The following is a 23,633-nucleotide window of genomic DNA, read 5'->3' as shown; positions in this document are numbered from 1 at the left end:
TGAGAAGGCAAGTCTTTCTCACATGGCGCCCAAGAAGAAGGGCCGCGGCCGCAGCTCCAAGTCCAAGAATGTGCCCGGCTCCTCCAGCACGGCCGTCCCATCTGACGACGCCAGTGAAGCCGCCACCATTCGTCCTTCCTCTACTGCTCCCTCAGGCCATTCACCACCGACCCAAGAAACCCCGCTCTTACCTCCCGCCTCTCAAGAACCGCCCTCTTCCGCCATCCCTCCACCATCCCTCTCCTCCCGCCTCCTCCCTCTCCCGGCAGAAGTACAGCCCACGACTGCGGGTGAAGTCTCGACATCTCATCCTTCTCTGCGCCCCGATCCCTCCACTGCTCTACCACCGACTACCTCCCCTCCCGCCTCTCAAGATCCGTGCTCTTACGCCATCCCGCCACCATTGCCCTCCTCTCGCCTGCTCGCTCCTGCGGATGACTCATCGCTCAGATCTTCAGGTGAAGCCTCCACCTCGGCTCCTCGTCGACCGAGCTCCGCTCCCTCAACCCGTCATCGACCGACCCAAGGAACCTCATCCTCACGTCTCACCTCTCGAAGACCGTCTTCCTCCGCCGCCAACCTTGGGAGACCGCCTCCGCCGCTTCCACCGCCTCCTCGGACTACCTTACCACGCGTCACGGATCAAGAACGAGATATCTTTGCGCTTATTTGTTACACGGCTGAGGACCTATTCGCTGCAAGGTGCCATCTGAACGCGGCTAACGTTCCGGCCGCAGATAGCTCGACGTCGCTGCAGAGCGGCCTGGCCCATGTAGCTAACTCGATCCCAACCGTGATGGACGCGATCAACATTATAGTACAGCTGGCGGACGAGAGAGATGAGACGGAGGTGGTGAACGCGTCCATCGCCGCTTACGCGGACTTTGACACGATTCTGCAGGCGTTCAACGCGACGTCGCTTCTGATGAGCCGCATGGTTGAGCAGACCCGCGCCGGTGGTTCCCTCCGCGATCCCGGGGGACAAGGCGGCAGTTCTTCTGGCAGCGGCGATGGTCCCGGCGGCGCAAGCAGCGGCGCTGGTCCCGGCGGCGAAAGCAGCGGCGCTGGTCCCGGCGGCGAAAGCAGCGGCGCTGGTCCCAGCGGCGAAAGCAGCGGCGCTGGTCCTGGCGGCGCAAGCAGCGCCTAGATGCTGAGTTAGTTGGGCCGTTAATCTCTCTCTCAAGACCATTTCTTGATCTGGTGATGATACTCCCCGTGCTGTTCTTGATCTTGCCAGTGGTGGAGTTCAAGCTCCGGTTTGGTTCATGAGATATAGGACATTGCATCCACAAACCCTGAGAACTCGGTTCTTGTGCTACTGCAGGGATTGATCCGAGCATGAACGTTCTTGGCAAAAGTTACTTCGAAGACTTGCGATCTTATGCCTGTTTCTGATGCAGTTCATGATGATGTTTCTTGTGTTCAAACTCTGTTCTCAACAGAACACAGGGTGAACAAGGAAGGGATTGAGGACGATCACAGCAAGCGACACGAGAAGCCTAACTAGATTCATGAAATCCTAAGATCGTCACAAGATCTTATGGATACATGAGGTATCTATAAAATAATAGAACGCTAATAGAGAAAACCTTACGCTTTAATTCATAATTGCAAGAAAGATAATTAAGTTCCATTAATCTATAGCATCAATTTGGAGTGCTTCCCCCGGCCGTAACATGCTCTCAGAAAACCATATCTTCAGACATTTGCCCCCCCCCCCCTCTCTCTCTCTCTCTCTCTCTATATATATATATATACCAGTGAGTGCCTTTGAAGCCAAAGGTCGTCCATGGCTCGCAAGAACAAGAGCCATGGCTCCAACTCGAAGAGCCAGGCGGCGGCGGCCGCCATTGTGGATTCCCAGTCCTCATCCCCGGTACCTCCGGTGGCCTCGCAGCTCTCTGATACAGACGTTATCACCACTTCTCGTTTTCCCTTCCCTCTCCCAAGGAATCCAACACAGACCCGAGAAATCCCACCCCAGCGTGCAACCGCCGTCCCCTTCCGCATGTCAGATCTGACTGCTGTGAGAGTCGTCGGCAACGCCACCGAGTTGGCGTGTCGGGCGCCGGTCTTCCCCAGGAACACGGTTCCTGCGCAGCCACAGCTCGGGAGGAGCAGGAGCTCCAACAGCGATCTCCCTCGAGGAAGCGAAGACATCTTCCGGAACGTGTCGGCCACCGTTGGCGATGTTGTTTCGGAGATCATGATCATGATGGATCAATTGGGACTGGACGGCACGTCGTGGTTGAAGGAGAACATGGATGGCGTACACTGCTGCTACCTCAAGATGATGGCGAGGGAGAGGTTGCGTCAGGCGGGCGATAGGGTAGTGGACGAGACGGACGCCGTGGATCCCATCAAAGAGGTCTACGGCATGGCTTCGAGGTGGCTGGAAGAGAAGCTTAAGCTGGAGCAAAGCGTTAAAGGGGGCGGCGCAACCTCGCCCGGCGGCGGACAAGGTAAAGCAGGTTGCTGAGTGTGGTATTTATCGCCACTCGAGCGTTACTGCTCGCTTCTGATCTGGTGAGTAAACTGAGAAATAAGTCGGGGAGGAGTCTGCGTGTTACTTTGTTCATCTTTATAGTTGACTCAGTATCTGTGCTTAGATTTGTCTTCTTTGTTGACAGGATAAGAAGAGGCACATTTTTACTAGCTAAATAAAAGGCATTAAAAGAAGAGAAATCTATTTCTAGGGTATGAAGAATCCGGAATCAAAAACCAGGCTTGAGCTAACGAGCCGAGCTCTTTCTGATGAGCTCTGATCTCAAATCTGTAGAAATCCCATCTAGAATGTCTGCTGCTTTAAAGCTCGTCGTGTGCGTCGTCGTCGTCGTCACCGCCGTCGGAGCCACCGCCAGGCGCGCCGCCAGATTTCTGATACACAGCAGAAATGATGGGATTGCAAACAGCTTCCACCTCCTTGAGCTTCTCATCGTAGTCCTCTTTCTCGGCATTCTGGTTGTCGTCCAGCCACTCCAGGGCGTCCTTCAGTGCTGCCTCTATCTTCTCCTTCTCTTCACTCTCGATCTTGTCGGCGAGCTTATCCTTGTCGTTAATGGTGTTCTTCATGTTGTAGACATAGGTCTCCAACTGGTTACGAGCATCAATCTTCTCCTTCACCTTCTTGTCCTCCTCGGCGAACTCCTCTGCCTCCCGAACCATCCGTTCAATCTCTTCCTGGCTGAGCCGGCCCTTCTCGTTGGTGATGGTGATCTTCTCCGACTTGCCGGTACCCTTATCTTCTGCCCTGACGTTCAAAATGCCATTGGCATCGACCTCGAAAGTGACTTCGATCTGAGGCGTGCCCCTGTTTTGTCATATGGTAGGAACAAGTTACTGGCAAGATCTAAAATTTGGAGTACGGAATCTGAGAAGCAGAAGGAAGACAAACCTAGGAGCTGGTGGAATTCCAGATAAATCAAACTTGCCAAGCAGTCTGCAGTCCTTCGTGAGACTCCTCTCGCCCTCGAAGACCTACAGTATAGTGAGAGGGACAAAGATGTGTGTGAAGTTCCTATTAATTAGCAGTAAGAGAAGCGAGACATGTCTGCAATCAGGATAGTAAAGAAGTTGGAAGTACCTGGACGGAGACAACAGTCTGCTGATCTTGGTACGTTGTGAACACCTGAGACTTCTTGGTTGGGATCACAGTGTTCCTTGGAATCAACTTGGTCATCACTCCACCAACCGTCTCAATCCCAAGAGTGAGAGGTGCCACGTCCAGAAGAAGAATGTCTGGTTGCAGAGAGACAATGTAATTAAGCAAAGGATGAGGAAGATCACAAATGGAATGTAGTCGAACGTACCTTTAGTTTCTTCACCACCTTCTCCGCTCAGAATGCTTCCCTGTACAGCCGCACCGTATGCTACGGCCTCGTCCGGGTTGACCCCCTTGTTTGGCTCTTTTCCATCGAAGTAATCCTTCAAGAGTTGTTGGACCTTCGGAATCCTTGTGCTCCCGCCGACGAGAACAATCTCATCAATCTGGTTCTTCTCCAGTCCGGCGTCTTCCATAGCCTTCTTCACGGGGCCCATAGTCTTCCTGAATAGATCGTTGTTCAACTCTTCGAAACGGGCACGAGTAAGAGGCTCAGAGAAATCCAAGCCGTCGTAGATCGATTCGATCTCAACACGGACTTGGTGCTGGTTACTCAAAGCTCTCTTGGCACGTTCGGCTTCCCTCCTCAGCTTCCCGAGAGCACGGTTATCCTTACTGATGTCCTTTCCATGCTTCTTCTTGATCAGTTTAATGAAGTATTCCATGATTCTCTGATCAAAGTCCTCACCTGCAAAGAGAAAGGAATCAATATTCATAAGCATCGTACACAACACATCAAACAAAGCAACCAGGAACGATTACTCGATTGGCTAACTGTTAATAGGAAAGATGAAATTTTCACAACATGAAAATGACCAATTAGAGAACTATATATATGTGGTATTTTAAAGAGTATGATCCAAAATAATACTAAATTTCAATTGCATTCACATCCTAAATAGATTTTTCAGCTGAACTCCAAACATATCTATTATAATGTTCCTATTTTGAATTGACATATCGATCATGCAGTAGAGACTTCATGTTGATATTACCTCCCAGATGAGTGTCGCCATTAGTGGCAAGAACTTCAAAAACTCCATTATCGATTGTCAGGATGCTAACATCGAATGTCCCACCACCAAGGTCAAAAACAAGAATGTTCTTTTCACCACCCTTCTTGTCCAGACCATATGCTATGGCAGCAGCGGTTGGTTCATTGATAATTCTGGCCACATTCAAGCCAGCTATAATGCCAGCATCTTTGGTTGCCTGCCTTTGAGCATCATTGAAATAAGCTGCAGCACAAAAAGAAGAACAAATGAGAATGTTTATAGAGAAAAAAATCATATAGTTCAAGGAGGAAACTCATCAAACATGTTCTTTTTATACCTGGAACAGTAACCACAGCATCGTTAATTTTCTTTCCGAGGAAAGCCTCTGCCGTCTCTTTCATCTTTGTCAAAATCATTGCGCTAATTTCCTCGGGGCTAAAAACTTTAACTTCACCATCCTTGATCTTGACTTGGATATAAGGCTTACCATCCTTGTTAACGATTTTGTATGGAACAAGTTTCATGTCCCTCTGTACTTCTTTGTCCTCAAATCTGCAGGTCACAACTTCGTAAACATCTAATAACATTTGCCTCAACAGATAAACGACCCAGCATATAAAGCTAACTCACCTTCTTCCGATAAGTCTTTTCACGTCGAAAACGGTCCTTTCGGCGTTCACGGCTGCCTGATTCTTTGCGGCCTCACCAATCAATCTCTCAGAATCAGTGAAAGCCACCCAAGATGGGGTGATGCGGTTTCCTTGGTCATTGGCTATGATCTCAACATGACCGTTCTTATAGACACCAACACAAGAGTAGGTGGTGCCAAGATCTATCCCAATAACTGTTCCCAACTTGGTGGCCTCTTCCTTAGCAATTGAGAATGCAAACAAAGATCCTGCAAATATATCAGCAAATTTAATCTTATATGCTTTATCATGGCTAGATATTCTACTTTCAGAAAACATATTTGACTACTTGTATGATCTAAAGAAAACACAAAGCTGATAATATCAAGATAGTGCTCAGTTTTTAAAAAGATTGGGCAAGCTTCAGCAACAACAAATACAATCAGTCATATATATATCCTTGGTTGTTCAGTAACGAGATTCATTGGATTTCACATTGGAAGAATCAAATTGACTCTCATATCGGAAGAGAAGCAAATAGGAACTCAACCTCATTGGATTTCATAGAATTTCATTGGATTACCATCACCTTATGAAGAGGCATTTCTCAAATCTTAATGTGATTACCATCTTAATACAAGATTAGAAATGGCAACTCTGGAAAATTGCAAATTTAGTTAAAGAAGGACGAACAAGGTTCAGTCTTCGAGTGTTGCAATCATTCAAATGTTACGATCAATCAACGATGTCACCAGTGGTCAAAAGTGACCCGTGTAGAGACAGACGAAGGCCTATATGAGAAGTGACTAGCCCATCTGCCCGAGAAATCACCGAATAGTTAATTGGAGGAATCACCAAAAACAGGTGAAGCATCTTAACTAGACTCACAATGACAACAACATGCAATGTTCTTTGAATTCATATGGATTATGGAACTCCAGTTGCTTATATCGACCATAAAGTATCCTTTTCTTGAGACGCAAATCCAAGTCTAAAGTTCTCTAATGAATGTATAGGTCAAAAACGTTACACGAAGCACCAAAAAGAACCATACGGGAACAGCCGTCCGATTCCAAACCAATCAACGCTTACGGCAGAACCTCGTAGCTTATGACCTCTAAAGCAGGTGATTGCGAACAGATAATCATATACATGTCATTTGCGAAGACAAGAACAGAGAGTCCTCAACAATTATCAATTCGCAAACACCAATGACCCAAACTTCTTTCTTTTTTCTTTCTTGAGTATTGGGAAAAGCTTGAAGACAACAACATATAATTCCAAGCATCAATTAATTTAAATCTTATGGGAAAAAAGTATGTTTATCTAAACTTAAAAGAAACCAACGATACGGAACGAATCCAAGCCAATACAGTCTGTATCCTCGTACGGGAACAAGTAACACGCTCCCTCGCGCAGCAACATTATATATCAGATCGATCCATACCCTAGGCCCAGAGATCATGATCGGAGAAACAAAACCGAAGATGACGCCACTAAGATCAGATCAGAAGAACTTACCAGCAAGCAAGAGACCCAACAGGATCACGGACCCTCGGTTCCGCAACGATCGATCCATCACCTCTCCCCCCTGGGTGCTTTCCTCCGAAGAAACAACCAAAATAACTCGCTCGCTCTCTCTCTCTCTCTCTCGGTCTCGCTCGCTCGGTGGCGGTCGACAGGGACTCGAGCGGAATTTATAATGGGTTTGGGTATGGGAGTGTGAACGATTCGGATCCACTTCGACCATTTGGAACGACGGGAACATGTCATACCGACGACGTGGACCAATAAGAACTCGAGCTTCGAAGGTCTCAACCAATAGGAGTGAGAAATGTCGTTGGGCTGATCAAAGCCGTTCGTTCCAAAACACACGGCCGAGAAGCCTTTCCATCATGTTCCCATAGTAGCTTCTTAATTGGGCTCGGGCCTGTAGATGGGCTGAGTCCAATATAAGCACGCCATCCTGTTGGGTTTCGTCTACATCATCTACTTAACCATACCTTGTATCTAAACCGCGGTAGATCTAATGCGAGAAAAAACTCATTCCTCGTCACAAATGGAGATATAGTCAATATGTCAACTTTCCCTCTGAAACACTTCGTCCAGAATTAGTCTTAGCTTCATTCGGGTCCAAATTAGTTCAATAATTAATAATAACGTGTGGTTTACAAAATATTTCAATCATATACCTCGACAAATTATCTCAATGAAACGTATACATATACATATATGAATGTATATGTTGGTAAATGAGTGGATCCTAAATATGCCTTCATTTTCTTAGAGTATTGTGAAGTAATATTTTGTCGAGGAAATGTATCATCGACACTTGAGTTAGTTAGGCTTAGTTCATTTGTCGCAATCGAGCACTCAGAGAGTCGTTCATTGAATCTGTTGATTGGATCTTTGATTTGAGCAGAGCAGGGTACTGATGCAGCGACATACCAAACTTACAATCGATGAGTAAGGTGCTCACAAACATAGGTTGGGGGAGTCCCACCGAGTGCATGTGCCAATGGTGGTTGGGACATTGGCCATGGCTAAGACGATGACATGATTTGTTGAGCTAGTTGGGGTAGGAGCGGGGTGATAACTTATATCATGCTCATGAGCATTTAAACTTGATGGATGAGATTTATGAACACTTCGATAGAAACAGTCAGGTGTCTTACATTTGTCCCCGGAGGTGAAAGTCCCGAGTCGTTGAATAAACGTCGATTACGCTCCAATGTTTAAGCAGAAGTAGACGCATCTACTTGGGGAAAGGAGGGTAGCTATCCCCCTTGGGTAAATGTGCTATGGGTTGGGAGGAGGGCCTCCTCACTAGAGTGCTTGTTGAGAGGGTTTAGAGGTGAATGTTCCTACGATGACGTTCATACCCTCCGAGTGTTAAAATGTTGAGGGAATGTACCATCAACACTTAGAGTCAGCTCAACCTGATCAAGATCGAAAGGCGTGGGGACATTCGAGGTCCTCTCTAAGCTACACCAAGATGGAGTTTGGCTTCTCGAAAGGTTCCTACACAAAGACTAATGTCGGAAGAGAATTTTCAATCTAGTCTCTTCGACGCAAAGTTAATCCTCTCGGGATTTATGTAGAGTGTAACAACTTCAATATCCCCTCTTGATATATTGTCCATGGGGATGATAAATGAGGGACAAGCCGAACGACCTCCCGTGGACTATTATCCACGTAGATCGACAGGCCCACAACACTTATAGGGAGAGGTTGATTGCCAAACCAGGGTTTCAGACCTGTATACCATGTAAAATGGAAAATAATATGACAAATATTAGATGCTTGAAAGCATGCATCCATCTGTCATGGATAATTCTGCTGCAACTTGCTTTTTAACATATGGAAAGACATTCATATTTGCTCCAAGACAAATTACAACATACACACATCTCAAACCTGGACATCACACCATCATGGAAGATATTTCCTACAGACAACTCTGACCAAAGGAATTACAGTACATAATTGAGATTGTGCCCCCTTTGCATACATTAACAGTAGCAACAACTGCCTAAGTTTGTTCATGGGGATCCCACATTACGTGCAACACAGGTTTCCTCAACAAGGATTGAGATGAGCAGTCTTCAGAGATATGAACTGTTCCTGATTGCTGTCGTCATTCCTTCATCTTCATGAAGGTTATCTCATCCATGGTTGTGACTTGTGGACTTTATGAATCCTGCTATATCCAGACAGCAAAAGTCATCACAATGTAATACATCAATCTGATTCATTCTATAAGTCATTGTGAGGGAGATCGACGGGCATCCAGTCATTTCTCTATCTGCCAAAATATTCAATTGCTAACCAGTGAGCTTAGTATAATAATCTAAAAACATGTGCTACACACCATGTCTAACCCAAACAAAAGACTCTGCATGTCAAAATTGACCACCAACATTTACTGTACACACTTATAATTAGAGCATTTCCCCAGTTTTCTAGGATTCATTAAGCCACCAATGTTTTATCTCTGGCGACGCAGAAAATCTCGCATCTCTTGGTGCACCTCGACACGAACAACTAATCGCATGGTTCTTGAATCTTCAAACAACAATCCACCCAGCTCCCTTGCAAAATCACATGCTGCTTCAAATACTTCCTGCACAAGGTTGAAGTATAAAGAGCGAAACAAAGAAAATGAAGGAAAAAATTATAATAAGATAATTAACATGTAGACAAATGCTATCTGCTATTGCCAATTTATCACCTTTGATGGAAAATCTTCGTATAGATATGAAGGAGTGATCTCAACTCTATTTTTATCGGTTTCCCAGAGCCTAATCTGCATTAGAGTATATTTTTCAAGGCATCAATCTTATAATACACTAGCAACTATGTATTCACTTAGATGGTAAGCGAGATAAAGAAGTTACAGTTGCAAAAGTAATAACAAGAATTTTTTTGAATTTGTTATCCTTATAAAGAAAAAGAAAAACTTAATTGCTCAAGATCAAGAAAGCATCAAGCATTTTAAAAACTAGGACTATCCTACTTGCCCCAGAATATAATAGTTTGACATTAAAAAAAAGCCATAATTTTGGAAGGGGTTAAACCTAAAAGGGACTCAATCTTTACAACAGTCAACCTGATCTGTAACATTTTCTGGAACTGCAGGTATCTTTTGTGCAACTCGAGGATGTGCATTTTGCTGAAGAAAACAAATAATCTGAAAAGGCAAAAGTTCAAAAACAAATCAGAGCAGATGATGATCCTATATAACAGAAGTAGTGAATCAATCAGGTTATTACAGATAACACAATGTTGTAAATAAGTATAGTAAGTAATAACAAAACTGGTAATGGTCAACCTGATCAGCTGTAATCCCATTCTCAAAAGCGTTATACAAACTTTCTTTTGTAATAGCTCCAACAAGGAGGTTTGGAAGTTGATATTCGATTCTGAAATAAGGAAGCAGCCAACAAATTATTAAAAAATCAATATGTTAAACATGTAACAACATTTTAAATTGATATTTGATAACACATCACTGAGTAAATGTTGCTGTTAATGTTTTTATACAACCAAGTTTGCAGCAGGGGGATCATTAAGAAACAAAAGCTATACAAGTTGTAAAGTAAGCAAAATTTTGTCACATGTTTCGACTGGAAATAGTTTGTACATGAAACTTTAGGATCTTCAGGTTGCTTTCTCCTTGATCTCAAGCAAAATTCTCAGTCTAACTCAAATAGAAGAGCCTGATTTCAGTTGTAGATGAGTCGGAGGATGAAACAAATCAGTTCTAGAACCAGAAGGCCTACTGCAATGATGACGAAACAGCAAACAACGACTACTGCAGAAATGAACAGTAAACCTGCAGCTGCAGAGTTGTTTCAGCAAAGAAACAGAGAAACAGGGCTGTGAAGAAGTGTGGAAGTGAGAAATGGGAGGATGCAAGAGATATATGAGATGAAAGACAAAACAGGTAAGGAGAAGATACCAAAGTGGGAAGGGATATAGTGGCTCAAAGAGATAAACATGCATCAATTTTTAATTTCAATCAACATGACTTGTATGAGAGGGCCAACAACATTATTAAATAAAATGTAACCGGATGATCTAGACCCCAACAACGTTAATGATGACTCCTGATATTACTCAAGAATAGAAAATCACAACTGGATACAATTTTGAGTTTGCATAAATTAAATAAACAATTTTAAGCCCCCAACCTAACCTAGAAGCAACCAACTGACATCAAATTCCACAGTTCTGATCCAGCATTATCTCGACGAACATACTGAATGTAGAAACTATGTGAATATTAGCAAAATCCTATTCGATTTTCCAGCGAATCCTCTCTAACATATATTCTCTACTAAGTTTGGGATGAGGCTATTCTGACAGCCTTCCTAAATCTTTTAGGTTAGATTCTAGTTAAGAAAATAGGACAAGAAAGGAATATAAGAAAGCATTCTCCTGTTGCTGTGCTGGTCTGAGCTAAAGCATGCCAGCCAGCAACGTATTGCACCCAGACTCAGCATGGATTTTCATGCCACAACAACAGCAAACCAAAATTCATTAATCTTGTGACACCAGTCATGCTGACCAGCACACTACTACATAAAATTGTGGCACTTTCGCTTTTGTGAGCATTAGTATATTTGCAGAAGAAGTTTCAGGGACCAAGTAGACTAGATTACAACAACAACCTCTTGCTCACTAATTTACAGATTCCTTAAAAGGATTGTATAAAAGCATCCAGAAACTAGTAGGTTGAACAAGGAACAATTCAGGTGGCAGGAACATATCTATGAGGACCTTCTACTGCAAAGAAAGAGTTCGGACCTTTTTTATGTTGATTATAGAGGAAACATTAGAAAAAATAAATTCTGGAGAGCTGTCTATGTATAAGAGACAGCAACAGACATAATAGAGAGAGAAACTTTGCAGGAACAGTATCCCTAATTACAGAGAGTTTAAATGAATGGCAAAGGTCTTTTTTTCTATTGGAAGAAAATTATCTTGCAAATCTGTAACATTATATGGAAAAATTAAAAGTTAATGACCAGCAAAAGAACTGATGAATAAGGATTTAAATTTGAAGGTGTACAAATTTTGGGTTACAGAAGGAACCATCAGCTTGGAGCCTTTCCAGAGAACTAGCTAAAGGTGTGGCAGTCTTAAGAATACCACATATTTGGATGGTCACTAAGCTTGCTAAATGTTCAGAGGATGCATGAGACCAGGGTGAATCTTCTACAGAACATTGACCGGATCTAGAAACTGAAGCAACTATAGCAATTCATGCAGAAACCAACATGAATGTATGTAGAATAACAACAAAAAAATGAGCAATCATAAGACATTATTAGCTCGTAAAATTATATATCTTGTACATCCAGGAAGATATTTCTTTTTCGTATTCATTCTTCAATTGAGCAATCCAATATATTTCAGTAGTCAAAAGGTTGAAGTACACAGAATGGTCGCCCAATGTCCAAGGCTCCCACTCCCATCAATACAGTCAAGGAGAATCACATAACACTTTTTAGCAGAGTACAGAGCAAACAATAAAGAGCAGAAATCTAGATATAGACCAGAGAAGTGAAAATGGGACCAAGAATGGATAAAAAGATTGGCTAGAAGCATTCATTCTACCTGAAAATAGGCAACATATAGCCTATTTTGAGCAAAGTAAGACAACTAAAGACAAAGCTAACTCCTGATTAGAAGAACTTTATCTTTATCCTTTAACCATCACCTAGTCTTCTTTTTTTCTCTTCATTTTGTTCATGAAAGGAGTCAATATCCTTTGTCTAAAATTAACTAATAGAATGAATCAAGAAAAGTTTCGTTTACTCATTGCCCAAAAAAATAGATAAAAGGCATAAACACAGTTTATCCATGTCTAAAAACCTACCTTCTAAATATTTTCCATAAAGAAAAAAAATGAAAACAGTAAGAAAATAATGTCCAAGGGAATTTCAGAATATGCTTCATTTTTTCATGAATTTAAACTACAACCAACAATGTACTTGTGTTTAAGAATGTTATGAAGGTTTACAATTTTGTTTGGCTTCCGTCACATTGCATGACTACATGTAAAAAAATTGACACCAACTTTAGCTATTCAATAACCACAAAATATGACAAGATTAAGATCAAATTTTGCCTAAAAATATATTGACATCATAAGGCCTAAGTAATCCCCTCATAGGATAACAGTAGCAGGACCTTTTAAACAAATCCAGGCTACACAAAGTTCACTGAAATGTAATTTGATACATCAGGTCTAGATTTTTTTATAAAATAGTTTATTTAAAGAAAGAGTTTAAAGTTGTAATTTGTACAACATCACCAAACAACATGGGTTATCCAAGTTTCACAAGGCTACCTGATATTGAATGAAAAGAAGTGAGAATATAAATCTTGCATAAATGGTTTTTTTTGTCTGCATGCAAAAGTGTGTTCTATTATCGGAGACAGCAAAGATGAACTTTGGAAAAATGCCCAATAGCACGTATTTTAGAATGCTTTTACCTTGAAAAGAGACGTAGAATCTCACAGTACAATTTAGATGTCGAGTATGCATACATTCTGAAGTTTGTTTCCACAACGACAAATCCCTGTTTAAAAGTTGCATACAAGCTTTAACAACAGTATCCCTGCTAAAGATAACATTAAAGGATAAGAAACAAGATAGATTAACAGGTAAACACATTTTGATAGCGTCTCTCTCACATAGAAAACACATAAACTATCAGTGAAGTAACAGTTGCAACATGCATGACCAATTATAACAACAAAATAACCAAATTAAATGTGGATAGAAAATATAAACTTCCAGTAATTTGAACTTGACCAACAAACTGTTGCCTTCCCTGGTCTTTCATAGAAGTTCATCAGTGGATGGCCTTGTTCTATCTGCTACCCAGAAAGAAATGCTGCTGCTTATTTGCCCCATAGTTCTGACAGAGTCTGGTCCAGAACTTTGTGCATCAGCTCCTTTGTATTTATTTGGTTTTCCTTATTGTTTATCTGGAAGCATTAGCTTAACCTAAAATTGGCCTATGTAAAAGGCATCGGAAATGATTGATACCAATAGAATCAAAACTAATAGTATGAGGTGCTCGGTCAACATTCAGAATAATAGCATAACCAACAAAACTCATAGAACTCGGGATGGTTAATCAATTTTCTTTTACTGTCAGGCTCCATAGAACCTACTGAAAAGTTCAATGCAGGTTATTTGAGAGGTTTTTTTGCCTGACATTTACCAAATCAAATATACTGCCAGATAATGCAACTATCCTCAGAATTTCCAGTACATGCTCCAGCTCCAACCATTTCAATCAATGAACCACCATATTTATCCTTAATAAATACAGCTCATACATTCTATTTCTCCCGTTCTAATAAGATTTTCCTAACTTCTTAAAAGAATAATCAAGATGTTCATGTTTCTTATACTTGTTTATGCAAGTTTGTGAATCCTACAGCTTGCATGTTTGCTTCAGTCATACTCTAGAATCTAGATGGTCTCAATCAGATGAAATCATTAAGTAAATAAAAGATAATATGACAGGAAGTGATCTAGTTTGGAGGCTATAAGACCACAAACATTCTTTTCTACAATAGTTCAGATCATGCCAGGGACTATGTACATGCTAAACAAACTCTCAATTGACTTCATAAATAGATATTCATGCATAATAATGGTATCAATTACCAGGAAAATCAGTTTTGCTATGTACCTAGTAGCATCTAGGTCCATGCCAATCCACCATATCACAGTTGCTCTATGCAAATGACTAAGGTTCTAAATCTTGGTCCGGTAGAAATACTGAACACCTTATGCCACCATGTCGACTAGAAAATATCCAGCCAGAGGAGGAGGCAAGGGAGGAGGAGAAGGTAGAGGAAAAGGAAGAGGGGAGGGAGGAGGCAAAGAAAAGGTGTTGGCAATGTGAATCGAAAGGAGGTGACAATGGTTGCAATGTACTGGGATGGAGGCGCTGGTGGTGGCAGTGACTCTGTGAGGAGGTGATGATGGGGAAGAAGAGAGATGTGAGAGAGAGACATGAGAGAGAGAATGCAAGAGAAAAAGGAGAAAGAAAGAAAAAAAAACGAAGAGATAATTGTCTCCTCACAGATACATGTACCAGGGGGTGGTAGGTATATCATCTGGTATTTCTATATGTACCAGTAAAATTTTGATCAGACTGTTCATGATGGTAAGTGTATTAGCAGTAACCCCTACTTTGAAATAGAACCAATAAACTTGTCCAGTCCATGTACAAGTCATGGTGTGGACTGGTAAAAGTCAACCCATACTGAGTTCATTCAGGAATTTCCCTATATGGTTGGTTTTTTAACCTTGTAGATGGCTATCAAAAGAGTGAAAAGCTATGTATAAATTATGTTTTTTTCCTTATGTATAAAGTATTTTGAATGATCTAATTTGAATGTAGAGATGAATCATGAAAAAATTAGAAAATACAGGAGCAAATTATAACTTGTTCCCTGAAGATGAAAACAAGATAAATCATGAGCAGATTCAACAGGAATCCATCGATCTCTATTAGAAAAATGATGCTCCATTCAATCACAGATGACTCAAAGAGAATAGGAAAAACTCTCGAGAATTTCCTGAGCTGATATAGCATAGCTGGGAGGGCTTGATGGTCATAGTTAACCTTTGCAGAATATATGGTAGAAAGCATAGAAAGAGGAAGAAACAAAATTAGAATCACCACAAGACTTTGCTGTCTGAAAATCTAAATAAATAGTGTTACTGAACACTTGAGAAAATGAAAACATTTCTGTTAATTCATAGGCATCTAACAAAGCTACCCAAAGACAAACCTCCTTGTTTGATGACGAATCTGTGAAGCTTGCTGAAAGATTAGTAGCCAATTTAGTAGGTATGAACCAGCTCTCTTTCCTGCCCTGCCATATCACAAAGTAGGATATTAAGATATAATGTATCAAGCCATTAATGATTTGAATTATCATCACAAGGGAAGGGAAGGAACAGATAAATTTGTTTTCACCTGTTGAAGTTTGACTAGTCCCAGATCTGCAAGGTCTTTAATAGCAATTCGTTGAACATCAGTCAAAGTATTCAAGTTGTAAGCCTGCAACACAAAGATATAAGCATCAGTTTACCTAATCATTGAGTTAAAAGCAACAAGATAGTAACAGGATTAAGAGCAAGAAAAGATATACGAGGAACTAAAGTTAAGTTGTCACTGAATCTCCATAGAAATCAAGAGCTATCTAGTACACAAAGTTAGTAATGCATTTTGAACTGTGATGAAAAATATATATCATATATTTGTATATGTACACATAATTATTGGTATATCAAACATTGGATCTTGAAAAACAAATGCTTGGATAACAGCAACTACAACAAGCCTTTTAAGATTCTCAGCATGATGTAATAACATAGATAAAAGAAATTCCAAGCTAGAAAATGATTTAAGAGATGATTAGGAAGAAACTACCAAATCAAAAAAGTTCTGCAAGGCAATGTACATGGTTGAATAAAAGGTCACCCCACCAGAGCTACATAAATGTGCAAATTAGTCACATAACTATCCATAAAAGTTGCAAGGCTTACAGGGTTGACCAATTTGAACCAGTATCAGTTAAATCCAAATGCTGACCTTTTAGGAGACAAATCAGCTCAAGAAAAGTCAGGTAGATTCTGATTCGTTCCAGCTAATACAATCTTTTTTTGGCACTCAAATTCAACATATCCCAGCAGAATATAAGTCATTTAAAAAACAAAGAAAAATAATCCACTTCCACCGGTCCAGACAATTTATAATTCTTAATCTTATAACCAAGCCCGAAATAAATTATGATCCTGCAAACCTTAGTTGTGCATCTGATATTGTCAAAAGATATGTTTCAAATTCAATTAACAAAGAAATAACAATCTCTTTCCAGCATATTACATGAATTGTGGGTTCCTCAATTAGACTTAATCCCAGATAACAAGGCCAAACAAAACATATTACAGGCACATGCCCACTTTTCTACGAAGCACTTGAAATAGTCGCATACAAGATGAATAAAAGATCAGATAACAAAAATTGGAAAGAACAGCATAAAAAGTGAGAAAACCTATGAAACAGATAGATAAGGGATCATTTGCCTGCTAGGTGGGGATAGCCTAGGGTACGATGATTTCGACAGTGCAGGGTCTGGAGGATCAATTTATATGAGCCTTACTAGCAGAAAGTTTGCTTTGCCCTCAAATGAATTATCTGATATTGTAAATGGAAAATAAAAACAATACTTAAAATACCAGTCGAATTGTATCAGCCAGCTGGTTTTTCACAAGTCCAACCAAGTTGGCCATTCCGTTTCTATGTAACTTTCAAATAACATGGTCCACTTGGTTTTTGCCAGCCCAATCAAGCACCAAGAATGGACCATACTGATTGGACCTTTTTTTCATTTTTTCATTTTTAATATTTTTTTCAGACACTACAGAGTATAGGTCAATACACTATTCGGTGATACTATATCAATCAAACAGGTTGACATAAAACCTTGAGCTTAAAGGTTTTAAATTAATTTGATGGAAACATAATGATCCTTTATTACCTTTTTCATGAAATCCTGTTAGAAATGTTCTACATGGGACGATCTTTAGGACACACACTAGAACATCAATAATGCACATGTACAGAAGGAAGAGTGCTTTTCATGGGACCAAAAATTTAAATTGGGATCTCTTGCATTAATTACACAGTGGGATCAAATTGAGAAAATTTGTGTGTATAGACTGATCAAAAGGTGTTCTCTTTCATGGATAGCCATATTTCTCCTTACTCATTTGCTTCTTGTCTTTTGGGTTGCCAACTAGGAAAGCCAGTCACATTGATAGAGAGATTTTCCTTTTTCTGTTAAAGTGGTTTGGAGCGGTCAAAAATAAAAGGGATCATGTCCCTCGAACCTGATTCAAGCACAGAAACTAGAAATTGACTCTGGGATCACTAAAAGAAATGAGGTTAAATTAAGACTGATCAGCAAGATTAGGTACTGACGTCAGTTTTTTCTTTAATGTGGCCTGAAGGATCTGAAAATGCCAAATATGAATGGCATCAATTTGAAGACATTATGGATCAAACTGGTAACTAGCTGAAAATCAGTCAGGACCAGTCAGAACTCAAAGAATTGGCTTGAAGCCACCACAAATGGTCAAAACCAGATTGCAGTTCATCAGACGTGATTATTAAAATTCTTGGGGCAATAGTATTCAGTTGTAACCTCCTAAGAAGCAGTCAGAGTCAGCTGAAACATAGATGCCTGGAACAAGAGACATTCCAGATCATGGAGAGGGAGCAAGAAAAATGTAACGTGGTTTGCAATATGTGGAAGGTAGCATTAGTTGTTCTGTGGAATCATGGATGTGCTATGTGGTGATGTATTATTCAGGTTGACCAGTGATTACTTTGCTAGAACTGCAGATTTTCTTCATAATAAGCATACAAAATAAATTGTAAATGCATTTTAATTGATATTAGATCACTTGTTATTTCATTATAAATGAAAAAGAAACATCTTTTAAAATCATCTTTTATTATCACTATTCACTAGAATCACTACTATATACAGATTATATGCTTGTTTTTATAGATGGAAAATGAAGCTCTTCCATACACCAAAATGATTCTTCACAGTACAAGATGTATCCATGATTAATATAAGAATGTTTTTGTGCCATAGATAGACATAATTAATTTTACTAGGTCTATATAGAGTGTTTCAGAAAATATATTGATTGTTATACCTCGCCAAGGGTATGAAAGCTCAGCTCAAGAAGGAATGATATTAGATCCGTGGGATCAACTCCACGATCCTACATTATTTCAAAAGGAATAAAAAAATCAGTCTTGTAACAGAAATTTTTAAGAATAAAAGCCAACTAGAGCAGAAATGGAGATAAAAGTATAGTATGTTAACAAATACCTCAGCAGTTGAGATGTATTCTCTTATTATATACCAAAGTTGGGCATTTGTATCCATCAGCTGTTTACAGGAAATGATCAGCTATAAGAATTTGAAATTTGAAATGCTAAAAGAGTAATAAGATTTAGAAAAATGCCCACAAGGAACTGGAAGCCATTCTCAGTTAACTTCGGAGGTTCATTTTCCCTGCATATCTGGCAGATCAGAACTTCAAAATTTGTATATATCATTACAGCAAGTACAGATTAATTTTTTACAATTAGGATATGGCAAGTGTTAACATCCCAACAGAATAATTGCAGATGTAGAAAACCTGGCACTCAAAAGGCCTCGCTGGAAAACCTTAATCATAGAAGAACTGAAGCTCGTCAACTTTTCTGCCTGAGCTGAATTTATAAGCTGCAACAAGAAGCACTGTTTGCCACCAAAAAAGAAGAAACCACTGAAGCAACCTTGTATAGTTATAAGCATAAAATAACTATTGAGATGGTAAATCAATAGGATCTTAAGGAGCAACCTCCCATTGCTCAGAGGCATAGGTCTCTAGATCCTCCAAAGTTGGCAGTCTGACTGTGATGCTCAAAGGCATCGGCTCTCTGGGTAAAGTCCCACTGCAATTACGAAGCAAAAATAATAAACCTATTTTGTTCCTTGACTTAGATATATGAAATAAAAGCAAGATTTGTTTTGCCAATATACATACCGCAGTCATGTGAAAATGAACATGATTAAAAGTCATAATGAACAATTGTTGGAATCTGGACACACATTTGCCATATTGTAGAGCACAAAAGAATTTAATAATTGATCATAGTGCCTTCCTACATGACTATGCTAAACACAGTTTTATAACAAATGGTGTGAGTGATCTTTTGATATGTGCAGTTATTTTAACCCTTATACTTCCAAAAGGGAGAACATTTAACTCCAATCAAAACATCATGTCACAATCCTCCGCAAGGACAACCACTACTATAACTAAGCTGGCCACCACAATAACTAGATCAACCACTACTATAACATTAGTTTGGTGACTTTGGTCATCATCATCAACACCTACTTAAACTACATTGACTACTGCATAGCTAGGATCATCTAGGCCATCACAGCTAGGATTGAAGCTAAAGTGCTTGGGCAAGTGTGTGAAGGAGAAGTAGCTTGTGCAAATATCATCTTCGAATCCTAATGATAGAAGTGGAAGACCCCAGAAGCACAATGCTCTTCAACTTCACAATCCAATGGTCCTTGTTGACATTATACCCTTTTGATAGTAACATATGGAATTGGGCAGAGAAAGGTTATATTAATTTAAAAGCATACAACACATCAGCTTGACTTCAATTGCACGACACAAAGACACTTCTATGTACTCAATTAGATTGCAATATACTCAGGCCCATAAGTCAGATTACTGTACTTTCATTTTAGTTGACAATTGATATGGAACCAAATAACACATATCAATGCATACCCGCTCACCAAGTACTTTTGGATATTGCTTTGGAACTTCGGGTTTATCTTGTAACTTGTCTCCTTCTTTCTGCAAGCAGTTATAATACAAATAGTACACAGATGTAGATTTTGTGGCAGTTTTACAGTCATCCAATAATTTAAATTTTGTAACAAAGCTATAGCACATCATACCACAAAGTGAAAATCCAAGCAATAACACAAAAATATAGGAGCACAAGCTGGAAAGGTTATAGCAATTTCTCTCTTGTGCATATAGAATATGAGAAGCGTGCCAAAGAAATTTTGCCTTCCCCAACTTAAACAGTACAGTGGAGTGTAGAAGCAGAGGATACAATGATCAAGTTAAGAGACAGGAAGAGAATGGCAAATACGATGTATTTTTGTGAGCCAATTCTTCAGGGAGGAACTTGCTAAAGAATTTACATTAAGAAAAGAAACCAATAACCAGATCTACAAGTAAAAAAGTTAGGAAATAATCAGGTATAAAAACTATAGATTATCTAATACTGCATATGATAGTGTATCCATCACGTTTATCAGGTCAAAAGGATGCAAAAAGATTCTTCACAAAAGAGAAGAACAACTTATAACGAATATGAACCTGAAAGACTGAGTTTGAACAAATTATAGCAATTAAAATAAAGGCATTGAAACTTAATCAGGAATACAGAAAATTGAGATTGCATAAATAGTATAAGCTCTTGTACAGTAAGATGAATAGGAGAAGACATAATAGCACATCTCCATACATGATTTTTAAATGTAAAAAATGATGCTGGTACATCATGGCCTTCAGAAGTGGTACCATGGAGGAAGTTGAGCACAGCCAGATATGGTTATGAGTATCCACAAAAGCAGTTTCAAGAATATAAAGCACTGTACCTATCAGTAACTTCAAGGAAAACCCTCAGCTGAAGCAACCTATCAATAGCCACTTTGTGTTTGGAAAGCCCATCTGGAAGCAACCATTCTTCCATCGACTTGGCTGTTATTAGGGTATCAATATACAGCATTTGCAAGACATACCTCTTAGCCATCGGTGGCAGAGATCTAAAGATTGAAAAATACAAATTAGACTAAGCATGCTGTAATTTCAGTCATTAAATGCCACAAAGCTCCACAAATGAGAGTTAAAGCAACCAAATATATTGGCTGCTTTAAGAAGAGCAGCAAATGCATAAGATAATAGAAATGATAAAGTAGGTGAAAATAGATTAAAACAAAGTAAACAATATAACATAAAGACCTAGAATTCATAACATTAAAGCACCATATAATGAAAAATATGACTGCACCTATAACATGTCAAGGTAAAATACAAGTCAGTCAGTGTGAACTATTGATCCACAAAAATTTCACTGCGCAGGTCAAAGTACATGAACCACATAAGGTTGAATTCCTGATGTTGGTGGTTGCAGATAAATAATTATTAGACTTGTTGATTCTAACGCCAACACTCAAAAAACCAAGCAAGTCATTCATAGGCAAATTAACCACCAAACATCAAGGATATTGTTCCTATGAAGAAAAATTGAAGAGCGCTAACTGGTCTCTCTCCGAACCAACTACACCTGCTCAATCTATGGTGAACTACCATAGATTGAGCAGAAAAGGCAAGGAATCGACAATAGCGCCTTTTTGATCGAATCGAGGAATATATACGAAATAATAGACAAGAAAGGGAATGGAAGAAGATTCACCTGAGGACGGCTTCGCAGATGAAAGTGCTCTCATACAGTTTGTCCAGCTTCATGGCAGGCAAAGCCGCCACCAGGTCCATGAAGTTTTTCGCGATGATCCGAACCTGCGGCATCTTCGCGCTCCCAAAAGATCAGAAATCGAGGAGAAACAAAGAAAGGAAAATGGAATGGATTAGGGTTGTGTATGCCCTCTTCCTTCGTCGGCTTCGTGTTACTCTACCGCTCAGTAAACCGGGGGCTTGGGTGTGTAATCGGAGAGACGACTCTCCTTCCATCATGAATTCGGATCAAGAGACGATCCGAATCAAGGTCCGAACCCGATCCGTTTGGATGCGACCCGACTGGTGGAGGGAATATATATATATATATATATAGATAGTTAAATTAATAATCAAAATATTATTAATCAATAGAGACTAATCTACGTTGAAGTTTTTTAGGCCATTCCTCCATACAAAATTTTCGTCCATTTCTCTCCCACTTAATTGTCGTCTCCATTTACATCATTTTCATTTTATTCTATTAAAAAATAAAATAAATAATAATTGATTATCATTAGTAAATATTTAATAATTATTATTTTCTACTAAATTTCTTTGAACCATCCTGGAGTTGAATAAATAAGAGAACTCGATGCTCAATTTCACCTACTCTATTAAGAGTCGAGAAAATAAATGTTACTTCACTCGTCTCCTCGAGAATTATGCTTTATGTATCAGGTTGGTTGTTAGCCTTCATTTGATCTTTACTCACACTTTTAAAGCATCCAAAATATATATATTTTTTGTATTGAGTTAGTTCCTACAATCTACCTTCTAATTATCATCTAATTTTTAGAATGTATGAAGTTTTACCTAAAAAAGAGTAAAATTCTTCCCTCACTTGGAGCAAGTCTTTGATAGTTTTGATCGCTTTTAGGATTATACCATATTTTTCATTATTTTCATTATTTACTCCTGAGTATAAAAGGTACAACACTACATATTACCTACTTTATTCATTGATCGAGTACTCCTGCATTAACTCAAAATCCCCCAATTTTTATTATCTTAAATGAGAAACTCATTAACACTGATCTTACAAAGCTCATTGACCTTTATCTTTCAATATTATCTTAATACTTTAAAGTTTGCCTTTGCGTTCTCCACCTCCTCGGAAATCTTTCATTACTATATGCTCTTCCTCCGTGAGAGCAAGGGAACAATAACTCTATGAAAGTCTCTCTTTTTTATGTCTTACCATAGTGTTGCCATACCCATAATCGTACCATCCGTCACCTTGCATTTGTGTCAATTTATTTTTAAATAATAGATCTGCCTTTGTGGTATTACGACATTCATCTGAATCCATCTCCATCTTAATTTATGCTTGGTTTTATTTAGCTAAGTCTCTTTAGATTTGTCGTTGTTTTCCCACCTCTTAACAACCTCCTACTTTAACATATTTGTGTTTTCCGAATAATTCTCCTTAGTCAATGGAAAGATAGACTATAATTGTCATGCATGACCTCCATCGTCATGTTGTATGACTCATGTCAATTCTATTATCCTTGGTGTCCTTGGTAGTAATGTTTGCTAACTCGACTTGGTCCTTTAACTTGTCGGGCTCTCAGAAGCGAATATGAGCTATAGAGCTATCCAACCCTCTAATCGCTTCGATCATACATCTGTATAATCAAGTTTTCTTCATGAGACTCATTGGTATTTACATGTAGAATTTTCTCAATGGTACATAACTCTTATATGCTGATGACTAAGGCTTTTATCTAATATAAAATTCGATG

The 23,633-nt window shown here is 39.5% G+C and overlaps 2 protein-coding genes across 5 annotated transcripts; both read right to left on the bottom strand.

The window, feature by feature from the left end:
- Positions 1–2,600: 2,600 nt before the first annotated feature.
- On the bottom strand, positions 2,601–6,907 carry LOC135632735 (luminal-binding protein 2). Its single transcript, XM_065141462.1, has 8 exons — positions 6,747–6,907; positions 5,227–5,494; positions 4,934–5,148; positions 4,597–4,839; positions 3,810–4,289; positions 3,584–3,738; positions 3,395–3,477; positions 2,601–3,310 (listed from the first exon to the last, which is right to left on the bottom strand). Exons 1-8 carry the CDS (start codon positions 6,802–6,804, stop codon positions 2,806–2,808), a joined length of 2,007 nt encoding a protein of 668 aa, XP_064997534.1. The 5' UTR covers positions 6,805–6,907; the 3' UTR covers positions 2,601–2,805.
- A 2,134-nt stretch (positions 6,908–9,041) lies between these two features.
- On the bottom strand, positions 9,042–22,093 carry LOC103978675 (general transcription and DNA repair factor IIH subunit TFB2). 4 transcript variants are annotated; one of them, XM_009394554.3, is made up of 15 exons: positions 21,851–22,093; positions 21,033–21,200; positions 20,149–20,217; positions 19,195–19,288; positions 18,991–19,091; positions 18,818–18,863; positions 18,678–18,737; positions 18,499–18,567; positions 15,743–15,826; positions 15,555–15,638; positions 13,230–13,315; positions 10,057–10,147; positions 9,835–9,915; positions 9,457–9,531; positions 9,042–9,348 (listed from the first exon to the last, which is right to left on the bottom strand). In XM_009394554.3, the coding sequence occupies exons 1-15, from the start codon at positions 21,961–21,963 to the stop codon at positions 9,214–9,216; spliced, it is 1,356 nt and encodes a 451-aa protein (XP_009392829.1). In that variant the 5' UTR covers positions 21,964–22,093; the 3' UTR covers positions 9,042–9,213. The 4 variants fall into 4 exon arrangements, with proteins under 4 accessions (XP_009392829.1, XP_064997513.1, XP_064997521.1 ...); XM_065141441.1 differs by having other exon boundaries at positions 18,818–18,871; positions 19,020–19,091; XM_065141449.1 differs by lacking the exon at positions 20,149–20,217.
- Between the last annotated feature and the right edge of the window lie 1,540 nt (positions 22,094–23,633).

Source organism: Musa acuminata, chromosome BXJ1-3, assembly GCF_036884655.1.
Source record: "Musa acuminata AAA Group cultivar baxijiao chromosome BXJ1-3, Cavendish_Baxijiao_AAA, whole genome shotgun sequence".
Classification (NCBI taxonomy): Eukaryota; Viridiplantae; Streptophyta; class Magnoliopsida; order Zingiberales; family Musaceae; genus Musa; species Musa acuminata.
Note: the sequence above shows the minus strand (reverse complement) of the source record. Positions and strands in the feature narration are given on the sequence as shown.

Excerpts from the sequence above, each read along its gene's own strand:
- LOC135632735 (XM_065141462.1), bottom strand. The coding sequence starts at position 6,804 with ATGGATCGATCGTTGCGGAACCGAGGGTCCGTGATCCTGTTGGGTCTC. Across the intron at positions 5,149-5,226 it reads AAAAGACTTATCGGAAGAAG|ATTTGAGGACAAAGAAGTAC; the intron begins GTGAGTTAGCTT and ends TGTGACCTGCAG. Across the intron at positions 3,739-3,809 it reads AGGTGGTGAAGAAACTAAAG|ACATTCTTCTTCTGGACGTG; the intron begins GTACGTTCGACT and ends CTCTGCAACCAG.
- LOC103978675 (XM_009394554.3), bottom strand. The coding sequence starts at position 21,963 with ATGCCGCAGGTTCGGATCATCGCGAAAAACTTCATGGACCTGGTGGCG. Across the intron at positions 18,568-18,677 it reads AATACATCTCAACTGCTGAG|GATCGTGGAGTTGATCCCAC; the intron begins GTATTTGTTAAC and ends GAAATAATGTAG. Across the intron at positions 9,532-9,834 it reads CAGAAAATGTTACAGATCAG|ATTAGGCTCTGGGAAACCGA; the intron begins GTTGACTGTTGT and ends ACTCTAATGCAG.